The 19,127-nt window shown below is 51.7% G+C and overlaps 1 protein-coding gene across 8 annotated transcripts in view; it reads left to right on the plus strand.

Annotated features, from left to right (window-relative positions):
* PDZD2 (PDZ domain containing 2) overlaps positions 1 to 17,338 on the plus strand; it is a 358,960-nt gene extending 341,622 nt beyond the window's left edge. For 7 of the 8 annotated variants that reach the window (XM_055325628.1, XM_055325630.1, XM_055325631.1 and 4 more), the window contains 6 exons: positions 394 to 4,213; positions 5,479 to 5,596; positions 8,758 to 8,859; positions 9,545 to 9,806; positions 12,793 to 12,927; positions 14,374 to 17,338. In XM_055325628.1, coding sequence (XP_055181603.1) covers positions 394 to 4,213; positions 5,479 to 5,596; positions 8,758 to 8,859; positions 9,545 to 9,806; positions 12,793 to 12,927; positions 14,374 to 14,567 — 4,631 coding nt within the window. In that variant the 3' untranslated portion in view covers positions 14,568 to 17,338. The remainder of the gene's footprint in view (positions 1 to 393; positions 4,214 to 5,478; positions 5,597 to 8,757; positions 8,860 to 9,544; positions 9,807 to 12,792; positions 12,928 to 14,373) is intronic. The other variant, XM_055325629.1, reaches the window with a different exon arrangement.
* Positions 17,339 to 19,127: the final 1,789 nt, after the last annotated feature.

Genomic DNA, 19,127 nt, shown 5'->3' on the forward strand with positions numbered 1-19,127 from the left:
TCAGGGCAGATGGTGTAAAGAGCCCCGGCTGAAGGATTTCTGGTGTCCCCATTCTTAAAAATAACCGAGAGAGAGAGAGAAGGGCAGAAACCAAGCTTTACCCTGCCCGCCAGTCTCCCTCAGAGCCCCCAGAGCAGGGTGGCATTTGTTAGAGGCGAGTGCTCTGTAATTCCAGAGCCAAAACAGAACAACAAGGAGGCAACATTTAGGCTGTGGAAGCTCTTTCTGAAAAAAACAAAAAACAAAAATTTGATATTGTTTAGTTTTCCTTTTTTTTTTTTCTTTTCTAATTGGGAGTTTCTCTGTTTTCTCACGTTTCCCCCCCCCCCGTCACCCCACCTTCCCCCTCCCTCTCCCCTGTCACCCCACCTTTCATTTACATTCTCACCCCAGGACTGGACGGCCCCCCGGGGCAGAAGGGGGCAGCTCACCCTGACCCCGGCGAGCCCTCGGCGGACACAGGGCACGCCAGGCGGCCTGAGGACCCCGGAAAGCCAGTGGGCCTGGGGGGTTCTGAGTCCGAGGACAGAGGTCAAGTCAGACTCGCCCAGGAGCACGGTTCGTCCCCCGGGAAGACGGCAGCCCCAGAAGCCAGCTCGCCCCGGAGGGCTGCTGCCCACAGGGGAGGACGCGAGGCAGAGGGAGCGTCTCCAGGCAGCACCGTCCTGGCTCGAGGCCTCCTCGTGTCCCAGGAGGACACACAGAGGGTCCCCGGGGACCACAGCAAGGCTCCGCACACGACGGGAGTCCTCGTCCCTGAAGCCCCCCGGGGCTCGGCTCGGCTCCAGGACGCGGACTCCGTGTCCCAGAGGGCCCCGCAGGCCTGCCCCGCTCCGCCGTCACCTGCTGACAAGGCCGAAGGGGCGTGTGGCGGCGTCTCGGGGCACTGCTGCCCCGGGGAGGGGGGGGGCAGCCCCGTGACGGACATCGACAAACTCCTCAAGGAGCTGGGTGCTTCCGACCCGAGACTTCAGTCTCCTCAGAAAGGGGACCGGGGGAGTCAAGAGGGACGTTCTCAGGGCCAACCTCCAGCCGGCGCTGGAAGCGGAAGTTGCCGCCACGCGGAGCCAGTCGTGGGCAACCAGACGCCCACCCCGAGGAGGGCCTGGGCAGCTGCTGGCCAGCCCCCTCACCCACCGTGGGCCTCCCAGCCTTCAGTTTTAGATTCCATTAATCCTGACAAGCATTTTACTGTGAACAAAAACTTTTTGAGCAACTACTCTAGAAATTTCAGCAATTTTCACGAAGACAGCCTGTCCCTGTCGGGCCTGGGTGACAGCACAGAGCCGTCTCTCTCATCCATGTATGGCGATGCGGAGGACTCATCCTCTGACCCCGAATCCCTCACTGAAGCCCCACGAGCTGCCACCAGGGACAACTGGTCACCTCCTCGTTCTCGCAGGGCTTCTCACAAGGAAGATACTGCAGAGTCTGAGGAGGAGCAAATTGAGATTTGCTCTACAAATGGTTCCCCCAATCCACCCTCAGCTACTGCCCATGCCCCTGCCCAGGCTGCACCCTGCCCTGTGCTGGCCAAAGTTCTGCCATTAAAGCACAGTGCTCTGAGTCAAGTGGTAGGAAATCCATGTGAGAGGGCGTCCTTTGTGCCAGGAACCTCACGCCTTTCAATTCCAAACGCTTCCCAGCCATTCTCTCTCTTGGACGTCAGCTCTCAGGAGCATGACCGCCATGCAGACAGAAGGATATCCCAGAACCCCGGGCCCTCATGTGAAGAAATCGTGGAAGCCACCGGCGCTAGCTCAGCTGTGGAAAGCAGCCAGCCTCCTAACGCCGCCAGGCATGTTCACAACCTTACCGTCACTCTCAGCAATCTGAACATGGTAAATGGTCTAGGACACGAATTGCTGGGTAACGAAATCCCGCATAAAAAACAAGAGACAACTGTCAGTGCAACTGAAAACCGGTCCCCCTTCAGTGGGGATGTCCCCAAGAATGGGGAGTCTCTTTTGGCCAATCTGCACATCTCCGAAAGTGAAGACCTGGATGATTTGCTACAGAAACCAAAAATGACCTCCAGGAGGCCCATCATGGCCTGGTTTAAAGAAATAAATAAAAATAACCATGGTACGCATTCCCAGGGCAAAACTGAAAAGGAGCAACCCGTGGTGCCCGCCAGAAGCCCCGACTCCAAAGGTCAGGTGTCGGGCTCCAGCCACAGAAAGGGGGTTGCTGGGCCTCAGAGCCCTCTTCAGCCAAAAGTGAGCCTGGAAAATAAAGACCCACCTAAAAAAGGTGCAGTGGAAACACTTGTAAGTAACGGCCAGAAACCCAAATCCGGTCCTAAGCTGAAGAGACTGAGCATCAAAAGCAAAAGCAAAGCCAGTACGGAGGCCCCTGTGGCCAATATGGCCAAGGCTGGGGGGGCGGACCCCAGGAAACCCCTCATTTCACCCCAGGCCTCCCACAGAATGCTCTCTAAGGCAGTGGCCCACCGGGTCCACACGCCTGAGCACCAGGAGCCCGACCAGGACGGCCCGGCCTCCCCGCGGCCTCCTCCGAGCGGGCTGGAGAGCGGGCCGCCCGCCGCCCCGGGCTCGCCCAAGGCCCCTGCGGCCGAAATGGGCACCTGGGCCTTCGTGGCCCCCCACGCCGCCGCCAAGGCCCTCCCTGAGCAAGGCGTGTGCGGCAGATGGCATGCGGCCGCCCGCCCGGAGCCCGACCCAGCGTGCCCCGCCTGCGGCCCCGAGAGCAGGCCGCCCCCTGCAGCCCCGGGGGGCCGCGTGGCCTGCGGCCTGATGGATCCAGCGCCAGCCGCGGCCCAGCCCGGGCCGCCGAGCGACAAAGGCAGCAGAGTCCTCGCCGCCGGTCCCCGCGAGCCCCTCGAAAGAACCAACCAGCTGAAAATAGTTGACATTTCCTCTGAAAGGATGCCCAAGGTGGCCTGTGGCGACAAGGCCGCGGGGAGGGACCGGCTGGGAGGGCTCTTGGCCCAGGGCGAAGCCAGGCCCAGTCAGCCGTCAGGGGAGCCGACGCCCAGGCGTCCCTCGTCACTCCCGCCCCGCGCCTCCCAGCTGGAGCAGGACACCCCGCGGTCCTGCAGCGCCCCGAAGCCCTGCGACTCCCCCCGGGCCAGGTGGGGCCAGGCGCCCGGCTCCCCGGGGCCGCCCAGGGGGGGCGCAGCCGCGGGCCCGGCCAGGCCGGCAACCAGGACCTACTCCATGCCAGCCCAGTTTGCCAGCCACTTCGGACGGGAGGCGCAGGCCAGCAGCGGGGGCCCCCCGGAGGCCCGGGCGTCCCGAGGCGGGGTGCTCGGCCTGGCCGACGGGCAGGGCGTCTACAGCGTGAAGCCCCTTCTGGAGACCTCGAGGACCCTCCCGGCCACGGACGGCGCAGCCGCCCTCTCGGTGCAGGAAAGCAGCTGCCAGGTCACAGACAAAATCAGAGTCACCAGGAGACATTACCACTCGGAGCAGAACTACGAATCTACCTCATTTTTCTCTGTGAAGCAGAGGATCAAGTCTTTCGAGAACCTGGCCAACTCCGACCGGCTGGTGGCCAAGTCCGGCGCGGCCCCGTTTCTGTCGGCAGGCGGCAAGCCCCCCGTCGGGAGGCGGTCGTCGGGCAGCAGCGCTTCGGGGAGCCTCGGCCACCCTGGCGACCCGACGGCAAGGTCGCTGCGACGCAGCCTGAGCTCCTGCAGCGAAAGCCCCAGCGAGGCGGGCGCCCTGGGGCCGCAGCTGACCAAGTCCCCGTCCAGCACGGCGCTCACGGTGCCCCGGCCGCACGCAGCAGCCGCTGGGGACCAAGGCCCCGACCCGGACCCGAAGGGATGGCTCGGGCCCCCCGGCCCCCCCGGCCCCCCCGGCCCGGCTGCCCCCGCAGCCTCACCCGCCAAGAGGGGCAAGTCGGCGGGCCGCCGCGCGCAGCCCTCGCCCCTGTCCCGCTCCAAGCTGCAGGAGCTGAGAGCCCTGAGCATGCCCGACCTGGACAAGCTGCGCAGCGAGGACTTCCGCGCAGGGCCCGCCGCCGTCCTCTTCAGGACCGAGCTGGAGATCGTCCCCAGGAGGCCGCCGGCCTCTGCCGCCGGAGGCCTCAACGGGCCCACTGCCCTCTCGTGCCCCGTGCGGCCGGCGCCCGGGGCCGGTCCCGCGGGGAACAGCCCTAAGGCCGCGGAGCCTGGAGCCCCCAGCTCGGTTCACCTCGCGGGTGAAGCCGCCCGGGATCTGCCTTCTGGAAAAGGCTGGTCAGTTAAGTAAGTATCTGCCTGTTTTATTCGAACAAACATTTTTTTTTTTTTTTAAGAATTACAAACCAGCTTGAGATTTATAGAAAAGTTGCAGAGAGAGTGCGGAGAGCTCCCCTGTACCCCTCGCCCAGCCCCTCCCGATGCTGACACCTTCCCTAATCCTGGGTCAAAAGAATCCTGGCAATCCTGGATTGCCGAAAATCCAATCCTGGCAAAAGAAACTAACGCAGGAAGAACCCAGAGAGCTAAGCCGCAGGCTTCATCAGATTTCACCGACCAAACTTCACTACCGTCCCTTTCCTCTTCCAGGATCACGCATGACATTGAGCCCCCTTGGTTTTTAATATCAGTACTAGAAAATAGTAGGGTCTGCAGGAGGGTGTTTCTGCCAGAATGTTGCTCTGCAGAGAAGCCTTAATGGGACGTGGCGCTTAAGAGCAGCCACCATCAGACATGAGAGCGGACAGGGCAGGCCCCGCCTCAGCTTGGGACAGTCGGGACCTTCGAAGGTGACCAGAGTTAAGCAGAAAATTTCTAATGTATCTTAAAGGGTATTTTTTCATGTCACATTTTCTGTTGAGGGCAGCCCGGGTGGCTGAGCGGTTTAGCGCCACCTTCAGCCCAGGATGTGGTCCTGGGGTCGTGGGATCGAGTCCCCGTGTCAGGCTCCCTGCATGAGGCCTGCTTCTCCCTCTGCCTGTGTCTCTGCCTCTCTCTGTGTGTCTGTCATGAATAAACAAATAAAATCTTTTAAAAATTAAAAAAATAAAATAATTTAAGAAAAGAAATTTTCTGTTGAGCTCCAGGATTGGTTCCTTCACATCCAAGGGATCCCAGAAGCCAGTCACTCCTAGTGCTGCTGGCGGTGAATGAAGTTCCTCCTGTTCAGCGCTCAGGATTCTTCCCATAGTTTTTTGTTTGTTTGTTTGTTTTTTTAAGATTTATTTATTTATTCATGACAGGCACAGAGAGAGAGAGGGGCAGAGACACAGGCAGAGGGAGAAGCAGGCCTCATGCCGAGAGCCTGATGTGGGACTTGACCCAGGTCTCCAGGATTGAGGCCTGGGCCAAAGGTGGCGCCAAACCACTGGGCCACCGGGGCTGGCCTCTTCCCCTAGTTTGAATGGAGAGTTACGCTGACCAAAATACAGCCTGACAATCAGAAAATGCCTGCAGTTTGGTGGAAAGGAGAGATCATTTTAAACACGTCCTTAAGAAATGGAAAAATGGCCTTTTTCTTTAATGTTCTTCAACCATATCTCTGTCTTTAGTCTGGATCAACTTCTCGTCTCCACGGGGGACCAGCAAAGACTGCAGTCTGTTTTATCATCGGTGGGGTCAAAGGCCACCGTCCTAACTCTCATTCAGGAAGCGAGAGCACAATCAGAGGTGAGTGAACCGGGACAAGCCAGGGCCAGGCAGCGTCGGGGGGCGTGCGGCCAGGTGCCCCCAACCCCACCCCTGGCGCCCCAAGAGCCCAGGATTGCTCTGCCCTGTCCGTCCGTGCAGGCGGGTCTGCCGCAGGGTCTGACTTCCCCCTCACTTGCAGCTTGCTCCTCAAGCTACACCTCGTCCTGAAGTTCAGGGGCCAGATCTGTGCAGCTGCTGTTTTCTTTCCCCACTGGTGACTGGTTACCATCCTCCTGACCCCCACACCCGGGTTGTCTGCCCGGGGCCCTCAGAACCCAGCTAGGCAGCTTGGAAATGCGAGGGAATGGCCACAAGCAGGTCTCTCTGCGCCTAGGTGGACGTTAACTACTTGTCAAGGGAGCCACCTGCTGGGGAAACGGGTTAGCGTCTGCGTGGCCCTACCTGGGCCCCCGTGTAAGAGCCTCTGAAGCCTGGGGTGCAAGACCATGTGGCTAAAGGGTCCTTCAATAAATTGGAGGTGACGGTAAACAACAAAAGAAGCCGTGGGTTCATATCTAGAATACGTCTCTGAAGAATAACGTTAATTTCCCAGGACGGCCCACAGAGATTTGAACCCCTAATAAATGAATATTTCTATTTAGAGGCAAAAAGCAAATATGAATTTTTCTCGACGGGTAATACGCCTGGGTCACTGACAGATCCGAGAACACTGTTCCAGAAATTCTAACATTACCCAGAGGGGCTGTGACGTTGGCATCTCCTGGGGAGTGAACCAGGATGGACAGGGGACCGGTCGCCCTTAGCCCGTTCCCGCTCTGGTCCTCAGCCTACTGGTTTGGGTCTGCACGGTTCACATTCAGACGTCCAGCATTTTTCACTTTCGGTAAAAGGGACTATGCTGTCATTTCCTTTCTTCCTTCGATTTGTTGTGACAGTAAGTACAGTAAGTACGTGGCTCCTGCACGCAAGTCCTGTCCTGGCATTTCCAGTCACGGTGGCACGGGGGGATCACGCTCTGCCAGGTAGACATTCTGCAGCGTGAGATAAAGCGTAGAAGGAGAAAAGGAGAAAGTCTCAAGCAACCTCACAGATGAGATTCACACATTTTCATGGACCACAAACAAAATGGGAGACTCTGTGTGTGGACAGGAAGGGGACAGAGCGCCTCCCCGGAGTGGGGGCACAACCTGGGGCCTCCCACGCCCCTCGCTCCGGTCCCACACTCACCACCAGACAAGAACTGAGGTTTCACGTGGAAGGGCCTTCCTCCTTGGGTCAGAAGGCGGCTTTCCCCCTTCCTTTCCTGCAGCCTTCAGTTGATCTTTGAGTGAGTGTGGTTTTGTGGGTGCCAAAAGTGGGACTGCACACAACGATTCCCCCGTGGCTTACTGTAGGGGGGAGACCGTAAGCGATCAGAGGCCAAAACAAGCCCTGGTCCTCTGGCCCCAACACACTCAAACCTTGGGGAGCTCTTGGTGATGGGTGTCGCTTCCCTGATGCTGTGCTAAGCTGCTTAGAGGCCAGATTTGGCCTGACAGCTAGGGCACTTGTATCCTCAAATGCAACCAGGAAAAAATTTTTGAGTAGTTAAAATTGGGGTATTATGTCCTAGAATGCAAGAGAATCCCATTTTCAAATATTCCCTATTTTGGGATCAAACATTACCTCCCAGAAGCTACACAGAAGTCAGGTACCAGAACCCACGCTCCCATTTTCACGGAGAAAGCCTCGTCGTCCTCATCCCCTCCACTGAGCGGTGTCTGACCGGGTGAACGGCAGGACTCGCTCGTAAAGTCAAAATCCCCCCAGAGGTCTGCCCAATATTCTAGTGTCAACGTATGGAGATTTGGTTTGAATGAACTTCTTTAGGGAGGTGTGAATGCACAGGGGTTACCCTTTAGGACCCACAAATAGGACTAAAATGACTTTTAAATATTGGCTTCCTTCCCCAGCGTAATATGGAGCTGGTTCTCTCTTTCAATGTTTTCACTCTCTCGCCAAAGCAACCTTTAAGCGTTATTGTTCAATTCTTTTTCTGTTGCTGGGTTGAGAACACCTTGAATTGATAGATTATAAATCACTTCATGGGGCCCTAGCAATGCAGATCTTTAAAATGTTGCTAAATCATATATACAGCATGTGGGCAAAGGAAGTCAAAATTCAGATTAATTAGCCCAGCTTCAATTATTTTAAAATGTTTTATTTCAAGGTATCTTTTGTTTGATGCTTGAAACATAGGGCAGTCTTCTGTTACTTAACCCTAGGACATGACTAGGAATGTTCTAGTCTCAATACAGGTTGACAGTTTTAAAGTACCTTATGGTTTTTTTTTTTAACATACTTTGTATTTTATCACCACCACTTTATTCCCTGCACCTGGAATCCAATGAACTGAACATGGCAGGAGGGGGACATAACCAACGGCCTCAGTGGGCTCTCATCCTGTGGCAAACATCTCTCTGCTGCTGTTGACACTGACTTGGCTAAACCGTAGACTTCAACAGTAGAATAAAGAAGCCCCTTCATGATCAGATTATGTGCTATGATCAGATTTGGGAAGACACAATCTGGTGCCTAGTATAGCTCCTACGTTTGTCCCCTGCCCCTGCCTCACCCTGGTCCACGTCCACCCTGCCAGCAGTTCCATAGCTACAGGATAGATCTTCAAAACTCTATGTCAGCACCACCCAGGAGGGGTGCACGATGGTTGGGAAGAGATTCCTCCGATTCCAATATGGTGGGAAAACTCTAGAATAACCACTGGGGTTCATGGCGACCAGCTCTGCAGCACTGCAAGAGGACTCACATCGGAGCTTCCTAACTCTTGGCACAAGGAACGTGCAGCTGACTCTTGAACAACACAGCCCCACTGATGCACGAGGTTCTACGGCACTATAAATGCGCTCTCTTCCTTAGGATTCTCTTAATCACATTCTTTTTCTCTAGCTTTAGGAATAGAGTCTACAACACAACATAGAAAAGATGTGTTAGCCGACTGTTCGTGTCATAAGTAAGGCTTCCAGTCAACGGCGGGTTATTAGTAGTTAAGTTTTAGGGACAAAATTATATACAGATCTGACGGCGCAGAGGTCGGTGAGCCAACCCCCGTGCTATTCAGCGGCCAACTGTACTTTTTTCTGTTTCTTTTTTTTTTTCTTTTTTCTGTTTCTTTTTGCTAGAACAAAGAAGATGTTTGCTTCATCGTCTTGAATAAAAAAGAAGGCTCAGGTCTGGGATTCACTGTGGCAGGAGGGACAGACGTGGAGCCAAAATCAATTGTGGTAAGTGACAAAGTCAAGATGCTCTCATGAAAGCCACTCCCAAAGCAGCCTCATGTGTGATCAGGACAAAATTCAGGTCAGCGAGTTCAAAGAATGCTGGTGTTTGTTTCCCCCAACAGGACAAAAATGGAAAAGTGGGGGAAAGTCGTACATAATCTAGTCATTGGCGGAGATGCACATTTTTACCACAGAGCTGACTGACGCACAGACCAAGCGACCTAGTCGATGCCAATACACAGAAGCACACTTTTCTGTGGTAGCCTCATATTCACCTGAACACTTTGTTGAAGCACTAGAGAAACACTAGGATCAACCAAACCTACGTGCACTTCTGAAATTACTTCCCCCTCAAGAACAACCTAAAATTTTAGATCATGCAAAGGCCTTTGAGATCATTAGGGAGGCCACCGTCATGAGACAAGACCAGGTCCTGTTTGGTTTTGTATTCTTATTGCCCCACGGAGCACCAGGCACATATTAGACGCCAGCAAGAAGTTGAGGAAGAAATGTAGTCAGATGCTGACACTGACGTTTCTAATTCCATCTCTCAGGCTTTCAATAAACCACATTCGTATGATTTGAAAAACTACCATTAGAAAGTTCCTTGACTATAGATTTGCAGCTACCCTTTCGCTTCTCCTGGAGGTTATAAGTGACTCTGGTGTTTGTCTTCTCCTCACCTCAGGTGCACAGGGTGTGTTCTCAGGGGGCTGCTTCTCAGGAAGGGACTGTGAACCGAGGGGATTTCCTTCTGTCCGTCAATGGTGCCTCGCTGGCTGGCTTAGCCCACGGGGATGTCCTAAAGATCCTGCACCAAGCACAGCTGCACAGAGACGTCCTCGTAGTCATCAAGAGAGGGAATGATCAGCCCGGACCCTCCAGTAGGCAGGAAGCCAACGGGAAGGGCTCGTTCTCCAGAAAGACCAGCCCCTTGGAGCCCGGTATAGGTAAGAAAGCAGTTTACCCCCCCAGCAGGGTGTGAGCAGCCAAAAGAGTAGCTTCTGGTTGAACACAAAGGAATATAACTACTGTCATCTGGGTCAGAGGAATAAAATGCAGGGGCGCCTGGGTGGCTTGGTTAAGCGTCTCTTGATTTCAACTCAGGGTTGTCAGATCAAGCCCCATGTCAGGCTCCACTCTGGGCCTGGAGCCTGCTTGAGATTCTCTCTCTCCCCCAATTCCCCCTGCCCCTGCCCCAAACCATCTCTCTCCCTCTAAAAAAAAAAAAAAAGAAGAAGAAGAAGTAGAAGAAAGAAGAAGAAGGAAGAAGAAGAAGAGGAAGAGGAGGAGGAGGAAGAAAGAAGAAAGAAGAAATAATAAGAAATCAAATGTGGTGAGGTCTAATGTTTGTGGATGCTTCTTGAAAAAGCAGTGTTCCAAGTAAGTTAGAAACCACCACCCCCAGCAGTTAAAGCCATACCGTTGAAGACTTTAAACAACTGCTTGACAGCTTCTCTACATGTGCTAAGAAGGAAGCCCTTTCACGTTTACATCTTCTTAGGACTTTAGTGGTCAGTCAGTAAAACACGGAGCTCTTGTGATGAGGGGAATCATGTAGAGTATGTGGAAAGAAATTCCAGAACTGAAATTTGTCCTTGGAAACCATCAGAGTTTCTAGTCTTTCCTGTTTTAGAAAAACCTAAGGAAATGGGGGGAGGGGCACAAATGCTTAAAAACAGAGGCTGTAGCCTTCGTCAACCAAAAGGAGTTTATAAAAAGAGGTTCAGAAGTGGATTTCCTATGTGCCCTCCGTACTGTCAGCCCAGGGCTCCCTGGGAAGGCATTGGAGGTATTTGCTTGGAACTAAGTACAAGGCCGATTGCGGCCTTCAGAGAACCACTTCCGACCTCAGTGGTGTCCTCACCTGGAGTTCAGGAGCAATGTCTTTAGTCCAGACAGCAAGGAGAACCTGTGGAAGCCCGGGTCAGGGCGCTGCCTTCAGGGGAGGCCTTTGGTTTCTTCTCGACCTCTCTCCCCAGGAAGGGTAGCTGAACTCCTCTCTGTTCACTCGGCTGCGTGGTGGCCTGGGCCGTGTGTGATTGCTTTGCTGAAAATAGCACGCATTTCCACTGAACAAATGGGCAAGTCTTCTTGTCCAGATGCCTCCACGGGCCAAGAGTGTCCTCAGCCTTCTCCTCTGTTGTCTTGCTCTTGCTCTTCTAAAAAACTGAAGCACTTCCTGATATCGGGAAACATCTTCAGTCGTCAGACCTTAGGCTCACCTTTGCTCCACCGCTCGCTGTACTTTCAGCGGGATCCTAGAAACTTAGCGTCATAGGAAACCACCTGGCACTTAATCCCGACAGCTTTCAGACTTCTTAAGACTCAAGAACTCAGCATATGGAAGGTTATCCTGTCATTTATAATCATTAAGTGTTCCTGTGCTACTTCAGAACACATCTGGCCTAAAAAAAAATAAAAAAAAAAAAGAACACATCTGGCCTTGAACCTGATTCTACAGAGTTACCAACTTGTAGGCACATGCAGGGCTTAAATTTCATTTTTTCACATCTCTATTCCTTACAATTCCCCTGCCCAGCGCTCCACCCAACCCTTGCAGGTGTCCCTTAATGTGCCTGGAGAGCAGCCCACGTGGGGACTGATGCGGTGGGCTGGATCACAGGAGAGGCACCTAGGAAGCTTTTTAACATCCTACTGCCCAGCAAATTCCCCAGCTCAATTAAGTCATAAACCCTGAGGGGTGAGGGGCCCGGGCCTAGCATCACTAGGAGAATCCGGCCAGAGCTGAGGGCCACTATAATGCGCCTGTTTTCCTGTTTAAGAGCAAGTGAAATCACCTACTGAAAAACCGTTGCTGCTCCTGTTAGCACATCTCCTCCGGCCCACATGGAACGTGAAGTGATCTTTAAACCACACTAATGGACTGAACTTTATGTTCAAAGGCAGGGATGCTGGCTACCTTGGCCTCAACCCAAAGCGGGCAGGTTACTCTGTGGTCCTTCCCCTGCCCCCCGCCCCCGACAACCCAGGGCACCTGTCCACTCACCTCCTTAACGTCCTTCGCTGGTACAGCGTGCAAATAAGAGAAATAAAAGGCGAGCTGACCATCTCCACTCAGACCTCAGGGATGGCCCCTAGCCAGGCCGCTCCAAACCAGCACACAGAGCAGGTGCCAGTTTGTTGCAGGGCAGGACCCGTTGCCAGGGAAACGTCCCCCCACTCCCCTCAGCCTGCGTGGAGAGAGGGCAGCGAAGGCGGCCGGTGTGTGATGAAGACACACGACGGGAGCACGTGTGGCACCAGGGGGAAGGACGGGAGCTCTGGAATCCGTGCTCACAGGTGTGAGGTGTGGCATTGGCTTCCCAGTGCCGGGCTGCGACACTCCGCTGCCGCCGGCGGGCAGGGGCGGCAGGAAACCCAACTTGACTCTCCGAGCGTGACTTCGCTGGGACACAGCCACAAGGTGTGGGGCTCACCAAGGGCAGTTTGGCCTCTGCACATTTCCAGTCCACACGGGCACGGGAGCCTCCTCCGTGCTTACGGGCCGTGCCTGGGGCCCCTGGGTGGCTCCGTCGGTTGGCGGCCTGGCTTTTGCTGTCGGCTCAGGTCCTGGCTCAGGTCCTGATCTGGGGATGCTGGACTCGAGCCCGGTGTGGAGCCACTTGGGCCCCGCGCCCAGAGGGGAGTCTGCTGCTCTCCTCCCCCCTCTGGCACTGCCCACCCCTGCTCATGGGCTTGCACGCGCACACCCGCTGTCTTGCTCTCGAATGTTAAAAAAAAAAAAAAAGAGCAAATGGTGCAGGTGCAGCAGGAACACACCCACAAGGTCAGCTCCAATCTGGGGCACCCAACCCGACGCTGGCTTCAAAGGTAGATGGGACTCAGGGGTGCCAGGGGAACACATCTGGGGGACCAGAGAGGAGGTGATGAGTGACCTTGTCATTGCCATCCTTGCGGATGTCGTCGCTGCAGGGAGAAGCGTACCTTCGCACGACGCGCTGTGTGTGGAAGTGCTGAAGACGTCTGCTGGGCTGGGACTGAGTCTGGACGGAGGAAAGTCCTCAGGGGCTGGAGACGGGCCCCTGTTCATCAAGAGGGTGTACAAAGGTAACGCCAGCAAAGCCAGTGCGCTGGGCCCCGTGCACGACTGCGCCTTCGTTTGGAAAATGTTCTCGTTCTTTCTCACAGGCTGTCCTGTGTGTCAGCCTCCGTGTCTTACACGCAGGAACCCCGCTGCCTGTCAGACAGGTACTATTATCATCACTCCTGGTCCACGTGCCGCAGGGAATTAAACAGCCCCCAGGTCACCCAGGTGTAAGCCCGGCCGAGCGGGCCTTGCCCCCAGGCAGCCCGGCTCTGAGGTCTCCGTCCCGAGCCTCCGTAACCTCCCCCGGACCCGTGTAGCCACAATTGATGTGAACACACACCAGGCGAAGGGGAGGCCGTGAGCACTGCCGGTCACGGGCATTCACGTGGCTCGGGACCGTATTCGGTTAAAGTTGCAAATACTAGACTTCAGGGAAGTGACGCTGAGAGCAGTGCAGATCACTGAAGCATGGTAGGCACAGGGCTCTTCGTGGACTGGAATAATCGTTTTACGATCTTGGACAGTTCTCCAAAGTCTCTCCAGGATCCTGTGCTGAACAATTAGATTAGAAATTTAAGGGGCGGCCCGGGTGGCTCAGCGGTTAAGCACCCACCTTCAGTCCAGGGTGTGATCCTGGGGACCCAGGATCCAGTCCTACCTCGGGCTCCCTGCATGGAGCCTGCTTCTCCCTCTGCCTGTGTCTCTGCCTCTCTCTGTGTCGAATGAATGAATGAAGTATAATTATACTGAGGCACCTGGGGGGCTCAGTCAGGTAAGCGTCCAACTCTTGGTTTCGACTCAGGACCTCGTCCCAGGGTCATGAGATTGAGCCCAGTGCCAGGCTCCGTGCTCAGCAGGGAGTCTGCTTGAAGATCCCGTCTCTCCACTCTGCCTCTCTCCTCCAGCTCCTGCACGTACCCAGTCATTCTCTAAATAAATGATCTTTTTTTAAAAAAGTGTAATTATACTAATAATATCAGTACATATAAAAATCTGTATATCCTATATGTAAAATACTGTTACATTACAGTAATGTTAACAGTATCAGTATGTAATCTGTGTAACACACACACATACAAACATATAGTCCTAAACTTATTACACAGAAAGCTGTGTAAGTAATCTCCAGTCACTGATTAGCGATCATGGTATATTGGATAGACGTAGAACCTATTTTCCTGCATTTACTGGCCATTTGGATCGTTGATTAAATACGCCGAAAATACCTTAGCCTCGCGTCCATTGCTTATGTGTCTTAGGAGGAAGGAGGGGATTACAGATCTGATTATTTTTATGTAGTTAAATCTTTCAAGAGTATATGCACTGTGGGCCTTAAGAACTATTTCCCTATCCTAAAATATGGGCATATCAGTCAGAGATTTTTCTCATCTAAGTCCTTAGCTTACTTGGAATGTATTCTGAATACCAGGAAAGCCCCGACCATTATTCTGTATTTATCCTCGCAGGTGGAGCAGCTGAGCAAGCTGGAACAATAGAAGCTGGAGATGAAATTCTCGCCATTAATGGGAAGCCCCTGGTGGGGCTCATGCACTTTGATGCCTGGAATATCATGAAGTCTGTCCCAGAGGGGCCTGTGCAGTTGGTAATAAGGAAGCCAGGAATTCTTCCAGAAACAAGCACCAGTAGTGATACTCACTAGTGCTGCTTCTTACATTTTTTTTTTTTTTTTTTTAGTTTAACAAGAATCTCCTTTTTCTCAGTTCCCTTACTTTAGCAAATCAGAAGAACTTCTTGAAACACTGGGTTCCTAAAACAACATAGAACATTGGCACAGGCAAGGATGATAAACACCTCCAAGTTTTTACCTGTACGTGGAGCTGACCTGTTGTGTGCGTGGCGGCAACGGAGCTGACCTCTGGGGGCCCTCAACCTGGACCGCGCAGGCCAGGAGGGACCGTTTTGTTCCAGCGCCTGTCCCCTCCTTTTTATGTTTACTGACGGGGAAACAAACGTGGCATGCCCTCTTCATTCGAAACATTTACCTAAGACCTTCACATCCTTCCTGCCTCCTCTCCCACCGTTCCCAATCCTGGCAGTTCGGGAGCTTAACCAGGTCTGAGGGGCAACACAAATGTCACAAATAAAGGACTACAGTTTTATATGATTTTGTAAGTAAATAAGAGAATGCTTTTAGGCACATTCAGTGGGAGGAGCTGTAGGTCTGTACGTTACCGTGAAAAGAAAATGAGACTTAAGAAAAAATTAGTTATGACCTAACAGTTAGGCTGAGCTCAGGAATTATCCAAAAATGAAAAAGCAAAATACAGAAAGTGATATTTTTTAGTGAGTGTAATAAATGTGCAATGTATGGATGCAGAGTTCAACTCAGCGGATTATTGATCATCATGAAGTGCTGATCGTGATCTAAAAGTGTAAGTCGTAAGGCTATTTTACAGAAATGCAATTCTGAGAAAGCATACTAAATAGCCATGAACTTTGCTGCTTGGAATGAGCAGAAAGTTCCAGCTCTGAAAGCACCTTGCATCTAGTTTGGAACTTGTCTTGAATAAGTGCTTGAATTCAAGACCAGTCAACACAAGGGTGGGCAGAAATACCATAGTCACTGGGTTTCCATTTCTATATTTTATGCACTCCAAACACTAATTTAAGCTAGATTTTTGGAAATCTTTTTAGCATCCTTGGATTTATAAGCATAAGCATTACATTTGCAACCCGAAGGGCGGAGCTTAAAAAATCATCTTTTAGGGGATTTTTGGTTGGCTGGTTTTCCCCTTTCCCAACAAGCTTATGAAATCTCCCCTCTCCAAGCACTGGCCCGCTCTTCCTGACCTGGGTGTAATGACGGCTCTGCAGTGACTAAAGTGTTTGCGGGTCTTGTTTTCCTGTTTTACAAATTCTTCCTTTTGCCAAAATGGTTTCCCTGCAGAAGACTGTTGTGACTCACTCACTGCCCGTGCAACTCGTCCCGGCTGCTGTCCCGCCAAAGCAGAACTTCGTAGTAGCTGCTCCCATTCCGTGCACTGTTCCCGGTCACAAAACTGGCTTTTCCCCTCCCTGCTGCACCTCCTTTCCTTCAATGCCAAACCTCCATCAGCTTCATTTACCAAAATGTAAAAAAGAAGACAATGGGGAACACGGGTGAGTCACTCTTTCAAGGTAAAGAAGCAGAACTGTGTCGTACACCCCAGATCCCAGGGGGACGCAGACCAGCAGATCGTGTCCTGGGAATACGGGTGAGGACGCCGAACCTGCGTGCATGAGGACGCCAAGGTTTCATGCTGGAGACTTCTTTCAATAACCTACAGCTTGGGTCTATGGCTTAGAGAACTGAGGTCACTATATACACAATACCCCCCCCCCCAATCGTGGAGCTGCTTGAGCTGTCACCTGTGTACATTGTTTTTCCGAGTGACTAATCCCTTACAGTAAACCTCCATAGGGGCCCAGAGGGGTCTCTCAGATTAGAATGAAGTATCTGGCTGGTGTGAGCCCAGATTTTTTTTTTTTTAAACAGGTTATACAAAAGAGAATGTAGTATAAGAATTAGCTAGAAAGACCTGATTACTTTAGCTTCTACTTTTCACTACACTTCCAGGTAGGATACCATAGGCAGTCAATGCAAGGTGCATGCTAGATTGTTTTTAAGTCCCTGGGGTCAGTTTTGTGGTTTCTGCTTTCTTAATGGTAAGAGAATATTTGCCTCCACTCTTCCAGCTGTGCCTACTAGTAAGAAATTCACAGTCCTCCGTGAACAGACAGGAATTTCTAGAGCAATTTGGAGCAAGGGAACGGTCTCCTTCTGAGAGTTCCTAATCATCATATCTGAAGAGTGCAAGGGTAGACCTTTTGCTCACTAACATAAGTCATCATTTCTAGTAGATTTTGCCAGAAGAAGGTTTCCCTGGCCAACAGTTGGAATTTAAGGGAGAAAGCAAAAGGCTAAACTATCTCTGACCCTAAGATAGAAAGCTACTTATTTGTCCTCAGTGTTCAAGGCATGACTAGTATTCTAATTAGTCTAATAATTCCCACACTTCCTGAAGTGAGCACTAATGGTATATCATCCTACTAAAACTTTCATTGTTTTGGTTTTCTGATTCATCAGTCATCCACAATAAGCTATGAGGGTAAATATGTGTTATAACAAGTAAATCGTAGTTGCAAGGATATTCTGTGAAGGTTGAAGTAGTTGGGTTTCATTTCTGTCCTCCAAGACACATCTCATTTAATTTTACGGTTGACTTAATTGGCACCACACCTGTTGTATGATATTATACATTATCCTTTATTTATGTAAAATAAAATGCCTTATATATTATTGAAGAGTAAGTGCAATAATATGAAATAGCCTGTACATTTTTAAAATGTTGTCGCCAAGTTATGTAAATCCACTTCTCTGTAAACAACCTTTTTTAAGTAATTTTAAAAAAATAAACACTCTGCTTACTACTTGGGTCTTTTTTTAATTCTTCCGGTCTACAAAGTAACCTACTATTATCTCACGATAAGAAATGTTTATTATTACCTAAATTATTACATAAATGAGTGAGCGGTCCAAAGGCTACAGAAAATACAACTCTCACAGGGCCACACCAAGGCTCTGGCACAGTCTAAAACCATTCCACCTCTTGAAATCTTAAACATCCCATGCCTTTGCAACTTCCTGACCTTCTGGATCTTACTCTCCCTTCCTCCCACTACAACATTTCAGCAAGCCCTCTAACCCCTTGACAACTGTCCATTTTCTCCCCATCAGAACCCCCATTTCTCTTCAGTCTAGACCCCATGATAGAGCCAAGCCCTACCCAACCCACAGACTCAGCACCCTCAACCCAGCTAGTCCTGGATCCTTCCTCCCAACTAACTGACATGTTGGTTCCTAGAGAAAATCCTACAACCACACAGAATAATGCCAGAAATTCATGATTTCCAACCACAATTGGACTCCCCATGCTACTCAGCTATTGTTTCCTTGTCAGATTTTTCTTCTCACTTCTTTATAATGACAATTCCTCCCTTTTCTCAAAACTGCTACTCACCTCCCCGCCCCGCCACGCTTGGGTAAACTGGGATCCTCCTGCACAGAGTAAAATAAAAAGCATCTAGTTTACTTAGGCTCTTTTTTTTTTTTTTAAGTTTTTTTTTTTTTTCTTTTTATGATAGTCACACAGAGAGAGAGAGAGAGGCAGAGACACAGGCAGAGGGAGAAGCAGGCTCCATGCACCGGGAGCCCGACGTGGGATTCGATCCCGGGTCTCCAGGATCGCGCCCTGGGCCAAAGGCAGGCGCCAAACCGCTGCGCCACCCAGGGATCCCTACTTAGGCTCTTTTAAGGGGCAGACACCCACCTAGAGTAGCACAAGGAGGGAGGCAAGACGGCATCTCACAGAAACCTAAAAATGGACTCAGCCTATGACCAGGCCTCTGAGGCTGGAGGAGCGATGGGGTTCATGGGTGTTTGCCCAGCACCCTCCACTAAGACTCCCTTTCTGCTCCCGCTTCTCCCTCTCCCAGATGGTGGCCTTCCGCCAACTCTTCATACTTTTTCTTAGAAACCTTATGAATGCTATTTTGTCCTAATCTTAGCCTCTGTATCACAGAATTCCTCTGGACACACCACCAGACTGCCTGATTTTTTTCCATATATACCCGAAAGTAAGATTCTGACTGGCTCACTCCTACTTGGGAAAAAACTTCTGGGAGAGAGTGAGCTTATCTGTTCATAGAACTCTTCTCTCTAGAGATGCCTGGGGAGCTCAGCGGTTGAGCGTCTGCCTTTGGCTCAGGGTGTGATCCCGGGGTCCGGGGATCGAGTCCCACATCGGGCTCGTGTGGAGCCTGCTTCTCCCCCTGTGTCTCTGCCTCTCTCTCTCTCTCTCTCTCTCTCATAAATAAATAAAATTATTAAAAAACAAAGAACTCTTCTGTCTACATCCCAAAACAAAGAAGGAAATACACGTTTTGATACAATATAGAAACAGCCTATTCTATGAATGTTGGAGACTACAAACCAGGTACAACAAGATCCAAAACCAAACTGAAGAGCAATGAAATGGGATACAATTATCTCTAAATGAGGTATGTTTTTTATTTTTTTTTTAATTTTTATTTATTTATGATAGTCACAGAGAGAGAGAGAGAGGCAGAGACACAGGCAGAGGGAGAAGCAGGCTCCATGCACCGGGAGCCCAACGTGGGATTCGATCCCGGGTCTCCAGGATCGCGCCCTGGGCCAAAG

This window comes from Nyctereutes procyonoides, unplaced genomic scaffold, assembly GCF_905146905.1.
Source record: "Nyctereutes procyonoides isolate TBG_1078 unplaced genomic scaffold, NYPRO_anot_genome, whole genome shotgun sequence".
Classification (NCBI taxonomy): domain Eukaryota; kingdom Metazoa; phylum Chordata; class Mammalia; order Carnivora; family Canidae; genus Nyctereutes; species Nyctereutes procyonoides.